We start from the raw sequence: 20,479 nt of genomic DNA, 5'->3' as shown, positions 1-20,479 counted from the left end.
GAACCCTGAAACCTGGAAGCATGGAGCCCAAACTCTTATCTTCTCATTTGTCCTCAAGTAGAAAATTTCAAAGACAGCTGCTCAGGGTAACAGTGACTCAAAAGCAACACCAAAAACTTGGGACCAGCTAAACATTCTATAAATAGACACTAATGCCTTATAAATTTCTTTCTTTACAGAATTAAAAAAAAAAAAAGGTGCCACATGGTCCTACTTGAGGGAAAAAAGGAAAGGCTGAATCTTCTAATACTGCTGGTGATACCTTTCAGAAGTCATGGTTTAAGCACATACACACCCACACCAACTTCTGCGCCTAGAGATTCCTGAGGTAGTTAGTACCATAATACCTTAAAAAAAAATGTGGCCTTCTTCATCCTTTGACTTTGACACTAAACTTAAAGGCTCATAAACAGAAGCCAAGGCTACTCAAAGCATAAAATGACCCAAATGAAATACCAAAACAGAGATGTGAACATATGATTCACAAGTGAAAGACAATGTCTTATTTCAAGGGCAAATTCCAACTCTATTTCAAAAAGTTCAACAAAGAAAAGTTCAACAAACAATCAGCGGTGATCTACTGATTAACTCAAAGTTATTCACCTCCAAGTAAATACTGCATTGGGCAAAAAGGGGAAAAAAATGGCCATATTACTCTGCCTCCTCAATAATGGTACCTAGTGATCAATCATTCCATTCGAATGAGCTCCAGTTACTAGCAACATACAACTTGGGACTTTCTCACTTTCATTATAAGGACAAAGTTAAAAATATTAATAAGAGAAATAAAAGGTCCCCAAACTTTAAAATATTATGTTCTAGCTGCCAAACATTTAGAACATAAGCTGGCAGAAAGAATTTTGTCCTAGAATTTTCCTGTAGAAGATTGCATTACAATAATCAGGCAATAAATATAACTTTGTTTCTATTTCTACACTACCAGAGAAGACCAAAAACATCAGAAGAAATAATCCTTTAAAAACTGACATAAATTTAAGGTAAAACCCTCTTAAAAAAAGATGAAAGATCCAGTTTTTGAGGAAATACATGGGTAGATATGATACAAAGATTTGCTTTAAGACCCTTGTATTGGGGCGCCTGGGTGGCTCAGTGGTTAAAGCCTCTGCCTTCGGCTCGTCATGATCTCGGGTCTTGGGATCGAGCCCCACGTCAGGCTCTCTGCTAAGCGGGGAGCCTGCTTCCTCCTCTCTCTCTGCCTGCCTCTCTGCCTACTTGTGATCTGTCAAATAAATAAATAAAATCTTTAATAAAAAAAAAAAAAGACCCTTGTATTTTAGTACTTGGTTTTCATTTCAGAAAACACCTACATAATCTGAGGGACACAGAAAATTCATGTTTCTCGTAGCTAACCTTTTTCAATGCCCCAAAGATTTGTTTTAAACAGGCTTTTTAAAGGAACCTATTCTAAGTACTGCTCTCTTTATAAAAGCAGAAGCTTATTACCATTGGATTTGAATCTGCTATGAGATCCCGCAGAGAATCCAGAAATCCCTGATCTTCCACCATTTGGGCATTGATATCATGGAGTTTTGCCACACAGACCGCTGCTGTTTTCCGAACATAGGGATCTTCATCCTTCAAGCACTTGCGGAGAGGCTCACAGAGATATTCTGTAATCTTGTCCACCCGGATGCACCCCATGGTCCTGACTGCTAAGGCCCGAATTAGAGGATTGGGATCTTCACAGTCCTTTAAAAAAGAAAGAAAGAAAGAAAGAAAAACAATCATTGACAACTACAGGTGTACACAGTGACTAAAGGTAAACAGTCTTGTTTCTATAAGCCACAAAAGAACACTTCCTTAATGTAAGCTTCCAGTTATATTCTGTATCATAACACTGATCTCCTATGCTTTTGTTTCCTAAGTACAAATCTTAGTTGCCTATTTAAGAGCTTAGGTTAGGGCGCCTGGGTGGCTCAGTTGGTTAAGCAACTGCCTTTGACTCAGGTCATGATCCTGGAGCCCCAAGATCAAGTCCCGCATAGGGCTCCCTGCTCAGCAAGGAGTCTGTCCCTCTGACCTCTCTCCTCTCATGCTCTCTCTCTTTCTCATCCTCTCTCAAATAAATAAATAAAATCTTTAAAAAAAAAAAAAAGAGAGAGAGAGCTTAGGTTAGGAATTCATTTAACTGTTTTACAAACACAATGAAGAAACGCTCAGTAGGATTCAATCGAGGAGTAGGCGGAAGCTTAGTGAGCTGGTATTATCATTGCCATGGCCATTAGTCGAAGTGCCTTAACAACAGAAAAAAGAAATGAGGAAATGGAAAGATGTGTCCCACCCCAGAGTCAGCCTGTAAATATCAAGCAGAGAGAAAAGAGGGCTGAACTTTGTGGGGCCTACAGCCAAGAAAGCAAAGGAAAACAGAATAGGGCTGACCTAAGTGTCTGGAGTTAAGTAGCAGAAAGGGCCCTCTGAAGTACCTTCTCCTTTTTTTTTTAAAATGAGGGGTTTATTTATTTATTTAAGAGATTTCATTTATTTATTTGATAGAGATTACAAGTAGTCAGAGAGGCAGGCAGAGAGAGAGGAGGAAGCAGGTTCCTCGCTGAGCAGAGAGCCCGATGCGGGACTCTATCCCAGGACCCTGAGACCATGACCAGAGCCGAAGGCAGAGGCTTCAACCCACTGAGCCACCCAGGTGCCCCTATTTATTTATTTTAAAATAATCTCCACACCCAACATGGGGCTAGAACTCATGACCCCAAAATCAAGAGGCACATAGCTCTACCAACTAAGCCAGCCATGTGCCTGAACGTTTTCCTTTATTAGCAAATGCTTCCAAATACAGTACAAAGAGAATGCTCCTTAAATTGCCTTACATTAAAAAATTTCTTTAAACATTATAAACCTACGTACATGCTAACTTCCAAAAAATGTAAACTAAATTATCTTTCTAATGATGTAGTCCATCTATGAACCACCAGACAGAAAGAATGAAAATGTTGTGTTGTCTGATTCTGTACTACACAGCTAAACACAGGAAAAGAACAAAAATTCCACGAGAAGAAAGCATATTGTTTATTTTTCAAAACAGTCTAATAGAAGCTAATTTTAGAAATGTTGGTTATGTTTGTTTGTTTTTAAAGATTTTATTTACTTATTTGACAGACAGAGATCACAAGTAGGCAGAGAGGCAGGCAGAGAGAGAGAGAGAGAGAGGAGGAAGCAGGCTCCCTGCTGAGCAGAGAGCCCGATGTGGGGCTTGATCCCAGGACTCTGAGATTATGACCTGAGCCGAAGGCAGAGGCTTTAACCCAGAGCCACCCAGGTGCCCCTGTTTGTTCGTTTTTTAAAGATTTTATTTATTTGACAGAGAACACAAGGGTGGGGGGGCGGGCAGGGTACAGTCTCTGCTCAGCAGGGAGCCTGATACGAGGCTCAATCCCAGAACCCTGAGATCATGACCAAGCCAAAGGCAGAGGCTTAACCCACTGAGCCACCCAGGCACCCCGAAATTTTTGGTTTTTTTTAATGGAGACTAAATTTCCGACAGAAAAAAAAAAAAACACTAGTTAAAAAAAAAAGATACATGTTAATAGGAACCACCTCATTATGTCCATCAAATCTAATGACAGGAAAAATCTGACTGCATATTCAATAGTAAGAAATATTTTAATGGTCAATTTTTTTAGGATGTGACAATAGTATTGTAGTTATGTTTTAAAAGAGATCTTGGGGTGCCTCGGTGGTGCCATCAGTTGTGCATTGGGACTCTTGGTTTCAGCGCAGGTCATCATCTCAGCGTTGTGAAATCAAGCCCTAAGTCTGGCTCCAAGCTCAGTGCGGAGTATGCCTAAGACTCTCTGTTTCCCCACCCCGCCGCACCTGCACTTACACACTCTCTCTCAAATAAATAAATCTTTAAAAACAGATCTTATTCTCACAAATATAAGGATGAAATGATTTTTCATCTTTATGATGTTTGGGATTTGCTTTAAAATTATCCAGTAAGAGAAGGAATGGGAGTTAGGAGAGCATGTATGGGGAGAGTAAATTAAATAAGACTGGTCTTGGGTTGGTAACTACTGAAACTACAAGATGAGGATTTAGGAATTTATAATACTATTTCCTCTACTTGAATATGTTTGGAAGTTTTCATAATAAAAAAAAATTGAGTGTTAAGAACTATTAAGTAAAACAAAACAGAAGTAGTCGCTTCTGCAGTTTCCACTACTTCTGACCCATAAGCATAATTTCTCCAAAGATAAAAATAGATAAAGCCCAGTTTACGGAAACTGCAATGATACTCCTAACCTTTGTCAGCCTGGCAAGGTAAAACACTGAGGTTTCTTCACCTGGCTTTCTTCTCCCATCTGGCAAGGATGCACCAAGACCAGCTAACAGAAGGCTCTCCATATGGTTTGAACTGGATGACGAATGCTGGCATAAAGAATGCTTAAAAACATGAACACTCCTAGTCACTGCCAGTACTTCTCTAGAGGTCCTCTTTTGGAACAGAGGTGGCTTATTTGCAATGCAGACATTAACTATATCAAGAAACACTTCTGAAAAGGTTACTTGAGGTAGATGAGACTGGTTCCTGGGAAGGGGGGGAAATGTTACCTTCACAAAGCTGTTGACAGCCATGATGGCCATGTCTGGCTGACTCTTGGCGTAGTTCATCAAATAGAGATAAACAAGTTTCTTTAATTCCAGGTTGTCGGTTTGCATACAGTTCACTACATCTGGAAACAGAGAACTGAGAAGACAGCAGAAAAGAGAAAAGGAAAATGAGTAGGTGCTGGTGCCAAGCTACTGGATTGAACATGAAGAAATGGCCTTATTTACCCAAAGTGATCTGATGCAAGGAAATACGTCCCCACTGTGGTAACAACTAAGACTGAAATGAATTTCTAAAGAAACTATAGTCCTGGTCCCAAGAAGGTCTCTAAAAATAGATTTAAAAAACTTTTCATTATGAAAATTTTCTAACAAACAAAAGTAGACAAAGCAGCATAACAAATGTATCCATCACCCAGCTGCAAAGAAGTATTAATACACATCCAATTTTGTTGCATACATATCCTCAATCCATTCTCCCTTCCCCCATCCCTATTCCAACTAATTACTCTGGATTTTTTTTTTTTTTTTTAAAGTAGGCTCCACACCCTTCATGGAGCCCAACATAGGGCTTGAACTTACAACCCTGAGATCAACCTGAGCTGAGATCAAGAGCTGGACACTTAACTTGACTGAGCCACCCAGAGCTGCTGCTCTGGATTATTTTTAGCTAAATCCTAAACATCATATAATTTCATACATATTTTAGGGCATATCTTTAGGGATTTTGTTTTAAAAAGCCACAATCTTTATCACACAAAAAAATTAACAGTAATTCTACATATCAATTCATTGCAGGTTCAAAGCACTATGGTTCCTATACTTGTAATGTTCATATTCTTCTATCCTTGGCCAGTGGGGACTTTTACTCAGCTATCTTCTGAGTCTCTGTGATGCAGTCCTGCATTTTCACCAGTTTCCTCACTTTCTGGTAGGACACGATGCTCTACCTGGGATTACTTGGTACATTTCTAATCTCACAACTGAAACCAGTCATTTTTCTAAGAAGTCCTGATTCCTTTCTAGAATTTCTTTCATTATTCTTTTTTAAAAATTTCTTTCTCTTAACGTTACAAACTTAGACAAATGAAAATTTGAGTGTCCTCAAATAGAAAAGGAGTTTACACTTTTCCCAAATTCAAGTCATTGCATGATTTACCACTCTCTTATAAAGCCAAAGGAGACTAGCTTTAGTTTGGAATGGCTCCCAAACCACTAGTTTGGAAGGATAGCTTATTCGATTTTAAAGTATAAGCTGTATTTTTTAAGTACAGGTTAACTATATTTTATGAGAGTGGTAATTAACCTTCCCCCAAGGCTTTATCAAAGTACTATATAAATTTTAAATACCTTTTTTAAAAAATTTATTTGAGAGAAAGAACATGAGTGGGAGGGGCAGAGACAGAAGGAGAGAGAATCCCAAGCAGACTCCGTGCTGAGTGCAAAGCCCTATATAGGGCTTGATCTCACAACCCTGAGATCATGACCTGAGATGAAACCAAAAGTCAGATGCTTAACTGTGCCACCCAAGCGCCCCTAAATTTTAAATATTTCTTAACATCTTACAAGTACAGAAAAAGCAAATGTCAGGATATTTCTACAGGACAGAGAATGACTGAAATAACTAGTCACACAGTACAACTCCTGTACACACACAATAAACACAAAGTTATTTACAAAAAGGAAGATGGATTGCAAAGTCAAAGCATCCACCTTCTCTGCAATGAAACAAAGTCTCCTGAAAATCATTTAACCTGAATGTATATACCTAGTGTAGTTTCATGCACATGTAGATAATCAATAAACACTAATTAACACTCCCCCCAAATTAATGTTCTTTCCATTTCCTAGAATAACTCATGGACAAAACAACTGTAAAACTGCTAAATAAATGTGACGTATTAACCAACAGTAAATTTAAGATCCTGAGTAATTTAATTCCAACAACCTGCATAAGATCAAGAAGATCTCGATCAAGAACAAGTTCTAAAGGTAAAAACCAGGCACCTAGGTGGCTCAGTTGGTTAAATGGCTGCCCTCTGCTCAGGTCATGATCCTGGAGTCCTGGGATCGAATCCCGCATCAGGCTTCCTGCTTGGCAGGGAGTCTGCTTCTCCCTCTGACCCTTCCTCTTCTGTCTCAAATAAATAAATAAAATTTAAAGGTAAAAACCGTTAAGTACCAACCTATAAAGCTAGAAACCTGAACTTTCCAGTATGGTAGCCACTAGTCATATGTAGCTACTCACTGGCAATGTGGCTGGTCTGAACTAAGATGTGATGTGTATATATATGTAAGACACATATTGGGAACACCTGGGTGGCCCAGTCAGTTGGACGTCTGCCTTTGGCTCGGGTCATGATCCCAGGGTCTAGGGATAGAGCCCAGCAATGGGCTGCCTGCTCTGCAGAGAGCATGCATCTGCCTGCTGCTCTGCCTACTTGTGCTCTGTCAAATAAATAAATAAAATCTTAAAGAAAAACAACAAACACACATTGGATCTTCAGACTTAGCATGAAAAATATCATGTGGGGCATCTGGGTGCCTCAGTCAGCTGAGCCTCTGCCTTCAGCTCAGGTCATGATTTCAGGGTCCTGGGATTGAGCCCAGAGTCCCTGCTGAGCAGGGAGCCTGCTTCCCCTCTCTCTGTAGCTCCCCCTGCTTGTGGGCTCTCTTGTCAAATAAATAAATAAATAAATAAAATAAAAAATATAATGTAAAATACCTCATTAATAATTTTTTATATTGATTTCATGATGAAATGGGACTTTGAATGTACTGTGTTAAGTAAAATATATTATTCAAATTAATTTTACTTTTTTAATTTGGCTATCAGAAAATTTTAAATTATATATGCCCCACATTGTATTTCTATCAGACAGCACTGAACTTGAAGTTACTTGCAGGGGAGACTGAAATATGGTAACCTATGAATACCTAATCTCTATTATTCTGCATCTTTGAGCTATCTAGGCACAGTACAAATTCCATCTCCTCTAAGAAGCGTTCTTCAACTGCTCCTATTTACATGGATCTCTCTTTCGAAGAACTCTTATTGTCTTTAATATACATACTCTGGTACCTATTACGAAACTGTATGTTATTATTCCCTAATTTTTCAAATTTTGGGTCTCTTCAACTAAGGCTAAGACATCTATTATCTTTTTTAAATTATGACACGTGGAATAGCATGAGCACAAATTATTAGCAATTAACAGATTAACAAGTAGTATTTACCAAGCATACAAAAGGAAACTCAAAGAGGTTTCACTTTTCTAGGATACAGAAATAACCTTGGTGAGAACACAAAAGACACGCTAATGAAGTATGCTGCCTTTACCAGTTCATCAGTACCGATGCTCTCAATCTAGATTTAATACTTGGCAAAAATAGCCCATCAGTGACTAGATCGATCCTGGACAGGAAAACCATAGCCTGTGCACAAAATACAGCCCACCACTACTTTTGTATGAGCTGTAAGCTAAAAATGGTTTTCAGATGAACATTTAAAACTGATTTGAGCCTCTGCCTTCAGCTCGGTCATGATCTCAGGGTCCTGGGATCAGGCCCCGCATTGGGCTCTCTGCCCAGCAGGAGTCTGCTTCCCCACCCCCCACGCCCCCGCCCAGCCTGCCTGCTTCTCTGCCTACTTGTGATCTCTCTCTATCAAATAAATAAATAAAATCTTTAAAAAAAAAAAGAACCAAATGCTAACAAACTAAACTCCAATAACAAAGGGCACCTGATAGCAGAAGGACCTGAAGCACAAGAAGATATCTAAGTCACTAACTGCCACCGTTTCCACCTGGACCCCTGATCTGGTTGGGGGAACTGCTCTCACCCTCCTGGTCTCAGGAAACCCTTTACACTCTAAAAATTCTTGAGATCCCCAGAGAGTTTTTGTTCACGTGGGTTATACCTACTGATATTTTACGCTATCAGGAATTAAAACAGAAATACTTTAAAACACTGATCCATTTAAAATAATAAATGTATTTCACATTAACAAATATTTTAAAGTAAAAATTTTGTATTTTTTAAAAATTAAGATGTCAGTGTTTTACATTTTTGCAAATCTCTTTAATGTCTGGTTTAAGAAAAGACAGCTGTCTGGGATCAAGCACCACATCGGGCTCTCTGCTCAGCAGGGAGCCTGCTTCCCCCTTTCTCTCTGCCTGTCTCTCTGCCTGCTTGTGATTGCTGTCTGCCAAATAAATAAATAAATAATAAATAAAAATCTTTAAAAAAAAAAAGAAAAGAAAAGACAGCTGGATCTTTGTATTCATTCCTGCATTCAACCTGTTGTAGAATACTGTTTGGACTGAAGAAAAAAAATGATACACATATGTTAATGGAAAAGGGAGCAGTATTTTAACAGCTTTATCAGATTAACTGGATATTCTTTGATTCACTGAAAAGCTAGACAAATGCTTTATTTTTTTCTTTTTTCGGTCTGCAAATGATAGTTCCCTAAGAGTTAGTTGGAGGGACACCTAGATGGCTCAAAGGGTTAAGTGTCTGACTTTTGGTTTCAGCTCAGATCATGATCTTAGGGTCATAGAATCGAGACCCTCATCAGGCTCTGTGCTCAGCAGGGAATCTGCCTAAGATTCTCTCTCTCTCTCCCTCTGCCCCTTTCCTACTTGTGTGTGCATGCTCTTTCCCTCTCTCTAAAATAAATAAATAAATCTTTTAAAAAAAGGTTAGTTGCAATGAGAAATCTGAAACCATATCGAGCTTTTAACATTTAATTGCATTAAAATGTATTCATTTATCAATTATTTTGACTGGATCTTTTACCCACGCATAGTTTTGTGATACATGCAGTGGTCATTTGGGAAATACTGGCTGAGTTATGCAGATCTTCCCAATGATGACAAATTTCACCACATCAACTTGAATGTAAATAATACATTCACTAATTTCATTACCAAGCTCATTAGAAACGTCTGTAAGTATTGGGAAGCTGTCAAGCTCATGTTGTGAGATACAAGTTTTCCAACAATCTAATTTTTACTTTAAAGCTCAAAACGTATCCAATGTCAAATTTTTTCTCTAGAAGTGACAGGTTCACTTTGTTCATTTTTGATAAAATGTTTCCCAAATACTGAAGTCTGATTAACTATAACCTATCAATCATTTTTTCACTTAAAAATGGGTTTCCCAATTCAAACAATTTTGCAAGGGTTTTTCTCCAAGTCAACCATCGCTTTGCTATGCAGCAGAAGTGCTTTATGCATAATTCCTGCTTTATCACATGGAATATTAAAATGACCTATACTCAAGATTCAAAGCTTAATAAAATAAATTTTTAATGCTTCACGAAAAATAGTCATAAGTATAACTGCCTATTTCCCCTCCAAGTACATAGTGGTGACGAATACAATGACTACTGTCACAGTTTGGCACTGCTACCTTGATTCACACTAAGGTACCTGCAGTGCAAATGTGAGCACAGTAAAAAAGGCAAATAATACCCAAGTATTATTATAAGGACAGCTTTGACCTCACAAATCCCCAGAAAAGAATCTTGTGAATCCTCAGGGGCCTGTGAATAATCTGTACCTATTTCCAAATGGTCTGGCTGAATTACAGAGGGGGAAAAAAAAGACAAAATGGACTTTGTTAACATTGATTTTCATCTTTAATTCAGCAACTGAATCTACAGTTGTAGAGTTAAGGACACTAGCTTGAGCCAATTAAAGAAGGTATGAGCTTCTGCTTTTTAGTACACTTTTAGCATCTTCTCTTGAACACTTCAACAGAAGACGTGTAACTGTGCCAGCTCTTAGGAAGTTTTAGGTTAGATCTCAATGCAACAAAATCAAACTGGTTTCATTCTTCAAAAAAACTTGTCACAGAGTTAACGTAAAAACAAACACTTCCTCACAATCTTTCAGTGGGACAAACCCGTTTTTATAGATTCTACGATTACAACAGTTAAACAAAAAGCAGTAGAAGTCATAAAATAGGGTATGGGTCTAAAGTGACCAACAGCAGGAGTGATTACCCTTACCTAACGTCCTTTCCCACAGTCATGGCAGCAATCACTTTCTTCACAGCCTCCTTCCTCTTTTCTTTCTTTTCATTGTTGAGTTCAGCTTTTAATTCAAAGATTTCTCCTACAAAAGAAGAGAGCAAACTGGTGAGATCCCAGAACCAGAAAACTAGACTGGAATACTACACTCTAATACATAACATGACCACTGACCAGAGGCAGGGCAGCAATCGAAGAAGAGAATTTAAAAACTATAGGACAGGTATAATTCAAATCCACAGACAATTGACCCACTGATAACAATACTATCTTTGAGATTATGGCCAGAGAAGAACGTAAAATCCAGATCTTAGGAAGTATATGGGTGGGGGAAAAAACAAATCTCATGATATCTACTAAGATAGGGAGAGAATGGCATCTGACTGACGAAGATCTTCCATCAGAATTTCAAGGTCCCAAGGAAAAAAATAAATGTAGGCACGAAACAGGTTCACAAACCTGTTTTCAAACCAAAGAGATTCCAGATATCTGCTCATTCACCCACCAATAAAGAACTGAGGTTCAAAGATCACAGAGTGAGTTAGTGACAGAGCTGCTCTTAGAACTACGTCTCCTGACTGCTGAATCCAGAGGTTTCCAACTAAATATTACCTGGGAGCTATTTAGAGAATAACAATGCTCAGGTTCTATCAGCATGTCAAGAAGAGCTCTCACATTCATTTTTTTTTTAAGATTTTATTTATTTATTTGACAGAGAGAGACACAGTAAGAGAGGGAACACAAGCAGGGAGAGTGGGTGAGGGAGAAGCAGGCTCCCTGCAGAGCAGGAAGCCCAACACAAGGCTTGATCACAGGACCCTGGGATCATTATCTGAGCCAAAGGCAGATGCTTAACAACTGAGCCACCCCGGTGCCCCGTTCATATTTTTTAAAGTTCCTCCATGTGATTCTAATGCACAACCAGGGCTGAGAATCCCTGCTCTAATTAGCACTTTAAGGTTTCAAGGCCCCATCCTATCCAACTGGTCTGATGGAAATAATAAAATTGAAGCTTCAAGAATGGTACAGGGACACCTGGGTGGCTCAGTGGGTTAAAACCTCTGCCTTCGGCTCAGGTCATGGTCCCAGGGTCCTGGGATTGAGCCCTGCATCCGGCTCTCTGCTCAGCGGGGAGCCTGCCTCCCCCTCTCTCTCTGCCTGCCTCTCTGCCTATTTGTGATCTCTGTCAAATAAATAAATAAAATCTTAAAAAAAAAAAGATGGTACAAACCAGAGTCTTTTTTTTTTTTTAGGATTTTATTTATTTATTTGACAGAGATCACAAGTAGGCAGAGAGAAAGGAGGAAGCAGGCTCCCCGCTGAGCAGGGAGCCAGATGCGGGGCTCGATCCCAGGACCGTGGGATCATGACTGGAGCCATGCAGGGCTCGATCCCAGGACCCTGGGATCATGACTGGAGCCGAAGGCAGAGGCTTTAAGCCACTGAGCCACCTAGGCTCCCCACCAGAGTCATTTTTAAAGGCACAATCTTGAAGGAGTGCTCAGGTTCTGCACAGTGAAATGCCAGGGCTGTCATGGTAATAAACCGCAACTGGTTTTAAAAGAAAAAACAAAAGACACCACTGTGTCTGTGAAAAAGCAGTCGGCTACTCCCAGTTCAACCTTCCCTCTACAGCCTTCAACTCTTCGACAATACTGCCTCATTTTCTGCCATGTTTATATGACTGTGTTTGATGTTCATTTTAACCAGATCTCATTCACCACTATAGAAACAGTGGGGACAGCAAACTACATGATCTGCTAAAGCCTTAGGATGGGAAGGATGAAACTGGTAAGAAACACAGAAGCTGAGCACTAAAAAAGCTTGTTACATCAATATCCAGTGCCAGCAAGGCAAACAAAGTTACAAAAATCGGTTTTATTTTAATCAACAAATGCAAAAATAGCACAGCCCCAAAAGCTGGTCCCTTTAGAGTCATTCTCCTCTCCACCAAGTCATCTGCTGTCAAATCCAGCTCTTAGGGTTCCCATCATTTACTTCTAGGAACGGTAAAGGACAAGCAGCAGGGTTTCAGAAGTCTGCACTCTAAAAAGAAGCAGGAGCTGAAAAATCCAAACAGGATGTAACTGAAACTATTCCAATTCCAGCATAAACGTAAAGAATATGTTCCAGTGGCAGTTCTGGTGGGTGTTGCAGGAAGTAAAAGGAACACAGTCTATCCATTTTTTAAAAATGTGGTATTTACCCAGCCGTGATGCAATCTGTAGGTCTTAAACTTTTACAGATCACTGAACTAAAAAAGGTTACCAGGATTCACTACAAGAGAAGGTTTGAAGAGGTAGGTAAGGGATTTTTTTAAAATTAAATATTTATTCATTTATTTTAGAGGGAGAGGGAGAGAGGGAGGAAGAGGGAGAAAATCTCAACAGACACCCCGCTAAGGGTGGGGCCTGTTGTGGGGCTCAATCCCACCACCCTGAGATCATGACCTAAGCCAAAACCAAGACTCAGTTAACTAACTGAGCCATCCAGGTGTCCCAAGTTAGGTGAGTTTTTAAATGACATCTTTTTATGTCAATATAGACAATATCTTGGTCATCAAAGCATACAAAATGTCAACAATAAATATTTCAGAATGTCAGAAAAAAAACTGAAAATGAGCGACAAGCAGGGTTAATGGTTTTTGTGACGTGTGACTAATAAAGATAGAGAAGTTGGGTGGGAGCCACGAAGCGCATGAATTGAGACATGGTATCTCATACATAAAATTTTACTAAATTCTTCCATTTTTTCCTTCTCCCCCCAATCAAATCTACCAAGCACTGCTAGTAGCTAGCGATGGTTCTCAATCTTGGCTGCACATTGGAGAAATGTGAGGAGCTTTAAAAAAATCTGCACAGTCAGGTAATATCCCAGACCAGTGAAATCAGGGTGTCTCAGGTGGAGGGAACTAGACATTAGTATTGTTTTACATTTCCTTGGGTGACTCCAATGTGTAGGCAAGGTTGAAAGCCACTGACTAGAAGTTGATAAAATTAAGAAACTCACTATGGAGTTTCCATATTGTTACAAAAGAGCTTATTCACCCTTAAATAATTCCAAATGACCAAAACAGGATAGATTTGCTTACACTTTCTAGAAAATATTTTAGTGCTCTTTGTTCCCTTCTGGACACCAAAGGGTGCCCTCCTCTGTTTTGGGGTTTTTAAAATTTTTTTAGTAGGAGTTTGAGTAATCTCTACACTCAACATGGGCCTCAAACTCACCACCCCAAGATCAAGAGTCACATGCTCCACTGACTGAGCCAGCCAGGTTTTTAAAAAATTGAAAAAAAAAAAAAATCATTTCAATTTCAAAAGTTGCAAGATTCAGGCACCTGTGTGGCTCAGTTGGTTAAGTGTCTGACACTTGATTTCAACTCAGGTCATGACCTCCGGGTCCTGGGATCCAGCCCAGGTTGGGCTCCACACTCAGTGAGGAGTCTACTTAAGGATTCTCTCTTTCTCCCTTTTCCTTTGCCCCCCCCACCAGTCTTCTCTCTCTCTCTCAAATAAATAATAAAAAAAAAGTTGCAAGATTCCCCAATTGTTAACAGTGTACCACATTTGCTTGATGATACTTTCTATGTATTTGCATGTTTTTTCCTGAATCATATAATAGTAAACGGCAGCCATCATATCTCTTCAGCTCCAAACAGGTCAGTGTATAATTTCTAACAATGATTATCTTACTAAACATAATGCAATGATCAAAATCAGGAAATTTAACACTGATACATCATCATCATCTATTCTATGGACTTTATTTATTTGATAATATCCTTCATAGCAATTTTACCACTGTCCCCCTCAGGCCAGGATCCAATCTAGAATCATCCAGGATCACATGTTACATTTATTGTCATGCCTCTATAGTCTTAATCTGAAACAGTTCTTCAGCCATTGTCTTTTAGGATACTGACATTCTTTAAAGGTATAGGTCAGTTATCTGATAGAATGCCCTCAGGTTGGGCTTATCACAGATGTTCCTTCATGATTACACTGAGGTTATGCATTTTGACAGGCATAATTCTTAGGGAATGTTATGTTCTTCTCAATGCATGACACCAAGAAACAAATAATGTTAATGTGTCCCATTACTGGTGATGTTAACATCAAATACTTGGTTAAGGTGGTAAATATCAGGTCCTGATACTATAAAGTTGCTATTTTCTCCTTTGTAATTAGTAATTTGTGAAAGGAAACCTTAAGACTATTTAAATGTCCTGCTCCTCATTGAACTTTCACCTACTAGTCATTTTAGCATTCACTGATGGCTCTTGACTAAATCAATGATAACTATGATTTATGTGCAGAAAATGTATTAATCGATGGGTTACAATCCACTACTATAATCACTTTTTCTACTGCTCAAATTATCTTAAATTTGGTGACTGGAAGCCCTTTCAAACTACGCTGCTTCTTGCATGTCCCACTATTTTTTTTAGAACTCCCTTGCTTTGTGGCATAAGAAGTTCATGTTCATCTTGTACTTTCCCTTCACTTACCGTGGAATCAGTTATTTCTCCAAAGAGTCCTGCTTCCTTAGTGGGAAATTATATTTAGAAACCAAAGGGTATTAGGTGTCCTTTGCATCTACTTTGACTTGAAGGAAATTAGAATATTTAATCAGAAACTCCGTTAGTGGGGCGCCTGGGTAGCTCAGTGGGTTAAAGCCTCTGCCTTCAGCTCCGGTCATGATCTCAGGGTCCTGGGATCGAGCCCCGCTTCAGGCTCTCTGCTCACCAGGGAGCCTGCTTCTTCCTCTCTCTCTGCCTGCCCCTCTACCTACTGTGATCTCTGTCTGTCAAATAAATAAATAATTAAATTTAAAAAAAAAAGAAAGAAACTCCGTTAGAGTATTGAGAAAGCATGACTCACACATAGGAGACACTCAATAAACATTTTCTGAATAAATAAATAGAATGAATAAGTCAAGGGAGATGGACTCTGTGGTTTTTGTTTTTCTTTTAAAGATTTGTATCTATTTATTTGAGAGAGAGAGAGCAAGAGAGATCATAAAGGGAAAGGGAGAAGCAGACTGCTCACTAAGAAGGCAGCAGGATGTGCGGCTCTAACCCAGGACCCTGAAATCATGACTTGAGCTGAAGGCAGACATCAACCAACTGAGCCATCCAGATGCTCCAAAGCTGGTCTGTTTTTAAAGGGAGGGCCATCTACAGCATTAGAAAGGAGCTGTTATTTGGAAACTATTTTACAAAAGATGAGGAGGATGGACTTTCCCAGGAACAATCCCTAGTTCCTAGCCCCACAGCCGTATGTAAAAACCAGTATAATATATATATATATATATATATATATATATATATATATATATACATATATATACACACACACACATACAAACACACACACACACACATAGAGATTTTACTTTATATATATATACATACACATACACACACACATACATATATATATAAACACACACACACACACACTTTAAAGATTTTATTTGAGAGAGAGAGAGAGGATGCATGCCTATGCACATAGGGAAGGGGGAGAGGGAGAGAATCCTTAAGCAGACTCCATGCTGAGTGCAGAGCCCAACACTGGGCTTGATCTCATGACCCCAAGATCATGACCTGAGCCAAAATCAAGAGTCATACACTCAACAGACTGAGCCACCTAGACACCCCATAAAGCAGTATTATATTTCTGATTACAAAGACGATGAGGTTATAAATTTAAAGCTATTTTCAAGTAATCCACAGACTCTGACCTAAAAATCATGGAACTGACTCTAGAGATTCAATTTTTTTTAAACATTTAATTTATTTATTTGACAGAGAGAGAGCACAAGCAGGGGGAGAAGCAGGCTCCCTGATGAGCAGGGAGCCAGATGTGGGGCTCAATCCCAGGACCCTGGGATCATGACCTGAGCCAAAGGCAGACGCTTAAGGACTGAGCCACCCAGGCATCCTAGAGGTTCCCTGTCTTAAGTACAAAGAATGTATTTAGACAACACCCAAAGAATGAGGTAAATCTATATATGGAGGGATATGAAAATATCAAGTTTCTATGTACTATTGCATGACCTCTTTTTGTTAAAGATAAAAAACTGCGTAATCATGTGGATTAATACTTGCATTTATATGCATAGAAAAAAACTAAGGATACACCTGAGTTCACCTCAGGAACCGGAATAAGGAGAAAGAGAATTGCATTTTTATTTTTTACGTGACCTATATTGCTTTAATAGTACTCTTCGTTATAAAATATTTCCAATTAAAAAAAAAAAAGAGAGAATGAATGTGCTGCTGCTGCTGCTTCTGCCTTCCTCAGATCTACCACTCTTCAATGGATCCAAATTGGATTTCATCCTCTTACCAAAATAGAACCTTCAACTCAAAATCATGTGCATCACAGCCCTATCTTTACAAACCTATCCTTTAATAATTTATTCAAATACCCTGTTCTATACAAATAATAGATCCCCAATGAGACAGTCCACAATATGCATGTCTGAAGAGGTCAGGAACATTCTAGGGGGAACAATCTGACACTATAACTTTTGAAGAACTCAAACTCAAAGAACTCAAAAGTTCTTCATCAAGTTTTCGTACTTACCTTTTTTATTGGTTGTGAAGTACTTGGAGTCAGTCATGGTTTTGGATCTTTAATGTGCACCTATAACAAGAGAAGAAAAATTGATTTATCCAATTTAGTAATGTCCAGCAAGGCATCTGATTAATTTTAATAACATTTACAAGAATTTCTACTCAGGGGCACCTCGGTGGCTCAGTGGGTTAAAGCCTCTGCCTTCGTGATCAGGTCGTGATCCCAGAGTCCTGGGATTGAGCTCCGCATTGGGTTCTCTGCTCAGCAGGCAGCCTGCTTCCCCCTCTCTCTGTGCCTGCTTTTCTGACTACTTGGGATCTCTTGTCTGTGAAATAAATAAATAAAATCTTAAAAAAAAAAGAAAAAAGAATTTCTATACTAAAAAATGGGTATTTTCTTCCTTACCACCATTACTGGTGATTCAAGACATGCAAAGGTAATTAGGGATGTTAACTCTTGCCTCAAGGAACTATCTGGGGCAAAATCCATAGGCTAAATGGCATGAATTGATAATCTATTATGGCGTTGTGATTTTATGCATAATTATCTCCTCCAAGCCTCCAAGACCTAAAGCTAGACCTTTCTGCAAATACATCTTCAATTAGGCACTCAAATATTAAGATAAGAAAAAGTTTGTTTTGAAAGATCTCCCCATTACTTTCCATTAAGGAAAATCTGATTTACTCCCTACCTCAAGATGGAGTCATTCCAAAGCTCATATCCTGAAGCAATAGTAAGGTTGAAAGAGAAAACTGTGCCAACCTATTCACCATTACATGAATCTCTTGAAAAAAGGAATCTCAGAATAAAAAGCTTACATTAATAGGACAATATTCTTTCACAATAAATCTCTAGAGGCAAATATCTAAATATGGATTCCTTAATTACAGTTTTCATATTTCCAACTATCTATACTTAGCTCAAAAGTATTCCCAAATAATAAATAATATCACTTTACAGTTAAAAACAAGGCAAAAAAAAAAAGATATTTATTCAGTCACATTGCATACAAAAAAGAATCAGAAGGTGTTAAAACTCAAAAGATCATGGATCCCAGCCTCAAGGTAATGCTTCAAGTTAAATGGAAAATTAATCCAACTGACACATTGTTCTACTAGTGAAACAAAAGGGCGTGGACTGGCCACATTTCTCCCCCTAATAATGAGACAATGTTTTCTGATTTAAGAAACTTTTAAGACTTTGTCCAAGGTAGCTGATATCTTTAACTATATTTAAATTTTCATGTAGCAATATTCCTTCTGCACTCAAAAATGTGTATCTTCTTCCTTACCATCCTCATTAACAATACTTATTACCAAATTTAGGACTGATGCCTGGCACCTGCTCATTACTGTCAAGCCAAAACAACATGAGTGATAATACGTTTGGCAAATTTGAGTGATACCACATTTGGCAAACAACAGTAAATATGGATCAGAGAGAAAAGACCCAAGCAAATAAAGACCAAGCAATAAACAAATCAATGTAATTAAGGAAAATAAAAAAAGAGCCAAATAAACATGAAATAATGAAAAAAGCCTGGCTCAAATCTGATCTCTACGTTGTGCTACTTGGATAGCCTAAGGGAAATTAAACTCAGCTGAGCGCTTTCCAAGTAGATACTATTTACAGTCTTGAACCTTATGCAAGAGTGCTTTAGATTGTACCAGAATTTCCCTGAATTACCTTCTATGTGAGCTAGAACTCAACAAATATTATAGAACACAGAAATTCCCATTTGATATAATTAAAAATTAACCTGTTACAGGGGCTTGCTTTATATAATATTTTCATAATGTCTTCCTAGCAAAAATTCAAAGAATGTTATAATTATTTAATCCATTCACAATGTACACTAAATGTGAAATGGGCAAATTGAAGAAGGAGTCCTTCATGTATAAGATCTGAAATAAATCTGAAGTTATTATGTAAGAACTTACACATACAAAGAGAGAAATCGCTATACAGAAATGATTTCTAGAACCTGAGAGCCAGAGCTCAAGGCCATATGGTCTGTCTAGGCTGTTATTATGCCATCTTAAGTCCAAAAGAATCCTCAAAACTTAAAACTTACTTAGGATTTAAAAACATAATCTGGGGGCGCCTAGGTGGCTCAGTCGTTAAGACAGGCTTAACGACTGAGCCACCTAGGTCATGATCCTGGGATGGAGCCCCACATGGGGCTTCCTGTTCTGTGGGAAGCTTGCTTCTCCCTCTCCCACTCCCCCCAGCCTGTGTTCCCTCTCTGGCAAATAAATAAAAATCTTTAAAAATAAATACATACATACATACACACATAATCTGGATGGTATTTTTCACTGTTTCTTTGAAAAAAGGCACAAAAATTGTTCTGTTTTCTAAAGATCTCATAAACATATGCACATACTAAATTCTTAACAGGAATTTTAACCACAGTTTGTTAATGATAAAATTAACCTAGTCTTAAATTCTGCCTTTACAGGGCACCTGGGTGGCTCAATGTTAAGATTAAAGTCTCTGCCTTGGGCTCCGGTCACGATCCCAGGGTCCTAGGATGGAGCCACGCATCGCATCGGGCTCTCTGCTCAGCAGGGAGCCTTCTTCCCCTCTCTCTCTGCCTGCCTCTCTGCCTGTTTGTGATCTCTGCCTGTCAAATAAATAAATAAAATCTTAAAGCTCTGCTGGCACCATTTAAAAAAAAAAAATTCTGCCTTTATTAGTGACCCACACATTTCACTACCTCCCTTAAATTTCATTGTCAAGGAATGTATTTCTGTCCTATTCACTGGGAGCACTGTGTTCTTAACTAAGGAAAATGTACCCACCCACAAAATTTCAGGGAAGAGAGACAAGTCATCTTAGCTCCTAAAATAAGAACCCCTGCTCTTAAAGAAAGGGAGAAACCGATCACTCTTAGCTTCCACTGTTGTAAGCAATAGTAAATGAAGCATCCCTGACCCCTATTGACAAGGAAACCTACCTGCCTTAAGCCAAAAGAAAACTCCAAAAAAAATGAAAGTAGTCCAAACAAAAACAAGTGGGAAGAGGTGGTGGTTGCACAACACTAAGAATGTACTAAATGTCACTCAACTGTTCACTTTAAAATGATTAATTTTATGTTATGTGAATTACACTTCAAAAAACTATATATTGGGCATATGGGGCTCAGTGGGTTAAGCATCTGCCTTCCACTCAGATCATGATTCCAGGGCCCTGCATCAGGCAGGAGCCTGCTTCTCCCTCTCCATGCTCCCTCACTCTCTATCCTTCTCTCTTAAATAAATAAATCTTTTTTAAA

The 20,479-nt window shown here is 38.7% G+C and overlaps 1 protein-coding gene across 2 annotated transcripts in view; it reads right to left on the bottom strand.

The window, feature by feature from the left end:
- AP2B1 (adaptor related protein complex 2 subunit beta 1) overlaps positions 1-20,479 on the bottom strand; it is a 126,007-nt gene that overhangs the window by 102,016 nt on the left and 3,512 nt on the right. For both annotated transcript variants that reach the window (XM_032843236.1, XM_032843237.1), the window contains exons 2-5: positions 17,212-17,271; positions 10,601-10,706; positions 4,588-4,723; positions 1,465-1,710 (exon numbers count right to left, since the gene is read on the bottom strand). In XM_032843236.1, coding sequence (XP_032699127.1) covers positions 1,465-1,710; positions 4,588-4,723; positions 10,601-10,706; positions 17,212-17,248 — 525 coding nt within the window. In that variant the 5' untranslated portion in view covers positions 17,249-17,271. The remainder of the gene's footprint in view (positions 1-1,464; positions 1,711-4,587; positions 4,724-10,600; positions 10,707-17,211; positions 17,272-20,479) is intronic.

The sequence above is a fragment of the Lontra canadensis genome, unplaced genomic scaffold, assembly GCF_010015895.1.
Source record: "Lontra canadensis isolate GAN:19392208 unplaced genomic scaffold, GSC_riverotter_1.0 scaffold137, whole genome shotgun sequence".
Taxonomy (NCBI): Eukaryota; Metazoa; Chordata; class Mammalia; order Carnivora; family Mustelidae; genus Lontra; species Lontra canadensis.
This window is presented reverse-complemented; position numbering and strand designations above follow the sequence as displayed.